The sequence below is a fragment of the Calidris pugnax genome, unplaced genomic scaffold, assembly GCF_001431845.1.
Source record: "Calidris pugnax isolate Ruff unplaced genomic scaffold, ASM143184v1 scaffold553, whole genome shotgun sequence".
NCBI classification, from domain to species: domain Eukaryota; kingdom Metazoa; phylum Chordata; class Aves; order Charadriiformes; family Scolopacidae; genus Calidris; species Calidris pugnax.
In genome coordinates, this window is record NW_015091357.1 from 78,249 (window position 1) to 79,254 (window position 1,006).

The window sequence follows — 1,006 nt, forward strand, 5'->3', positions numbered from 1 at the left end:
GAAGCTGCTCTAAGGTCTCCCCGGAGCCTCCTCTTCTCCAGGCTGAACACCCCCAGCTCCCTCAGCCTGTCCTCGGAGCAGAGGTTGCTCCATCCCCCTGATCATCCTCATGGTCCTCCTCTGGACCCTCTCCATCAGGTCCATCTCCTTATATTGAGGGCTCCAGACCTGCATTTGCTCTTGTAGAACCTCCTGAGGTTCACCTGGGCCCACCTCTCCAGCCTGTCCAGGTCCTTTAGGATGACCTCCCATCCCTCTGGCGGATGGACACCACCACACAGCTTGGTGTCATCCCCAAACTTGCTGATGGTGGCCTTTAATCCTCCTGTCTATGCAGAACCTTGCGTTTGCTCCCAATTCAGTTCTCCCAGCCCCACACCTCGGCCACGGCCGTGGGGCTCTGCCCCAAAGTGGTGAAGATCTCCTGGGAAGCCGGCAGGTAGACATCCTTGAAATAATGCACGGTGGCCGGGTCGGCGCCGGGGAATTCGGACCTGGAAACCTCCTCCATCAACTTCAGCTCGAAATCCGTGTTGACGGGACCCGGTTCCACCATGGAAACGCTGTGGGGCCCGGGGGGATGTTGGGATTGGGGGTCCAACTTTTGGACCCCCCCCAACAGCCCCCCCCTGGCACTCACAAGACGTTGAACTGCAGGAGCTGCACGGCCAAGCTCTCGCAGAATCCCTCCACGGCGAATTTGGAGGCGGCGTAGACGTCGTTGAAGACGATCCCTGCGGGCAGAGAGGGGCTGAACTCGCTGAGACCCCCCCCCAAACACATCGGGACCCCCCCCAAATCACAGAATCCCAGAATCTTCTAGGTTGGAAGGGACCTTCAAGATCATCTTGGCCAACCGTCAACCTAACTGGCAAAAATAGACACCCACACAACAAACAAGGAGCATCATCACTAAACCAGACCTCCCAGCACCACATCAACCCGGCTTTTGAACACCTCCAGGGATGGGGCCTCAACCACCTCCCTGGGCAGCCCATTCCAGTGT

At 58.4% G+C, this 1,006-nt stretch overlaps 1 protein-coding gene across 2 annotated transcripts in view; it reads right to left on the reverse strand.

The window, feature by feature from the left end:
- The window catches only part of RDH8 (retinol dehydrogenase 8 (all-trans)), a 7,099-nt gene that overhangs the window by 4,159 nt on the left and 1,934 nt on the right, over positions 1-1,006 (reverse strand). For both annotated transcript variants that reach the window (XM_014961134.1, XM_014961135.1), the window contains 2 exons: positions 641-734; positions 380-563 (listed from right to left, as the gene is read on the reverse strand). In XM_014961134.1, coding sequence (XP_014816620.1) covers positions 380-563; positions 641-734 — 278 coding nt within the window. The remainder of the gene's footprint in view (positions 1-379; positions 564-640; positions 735-1,006) is intronic.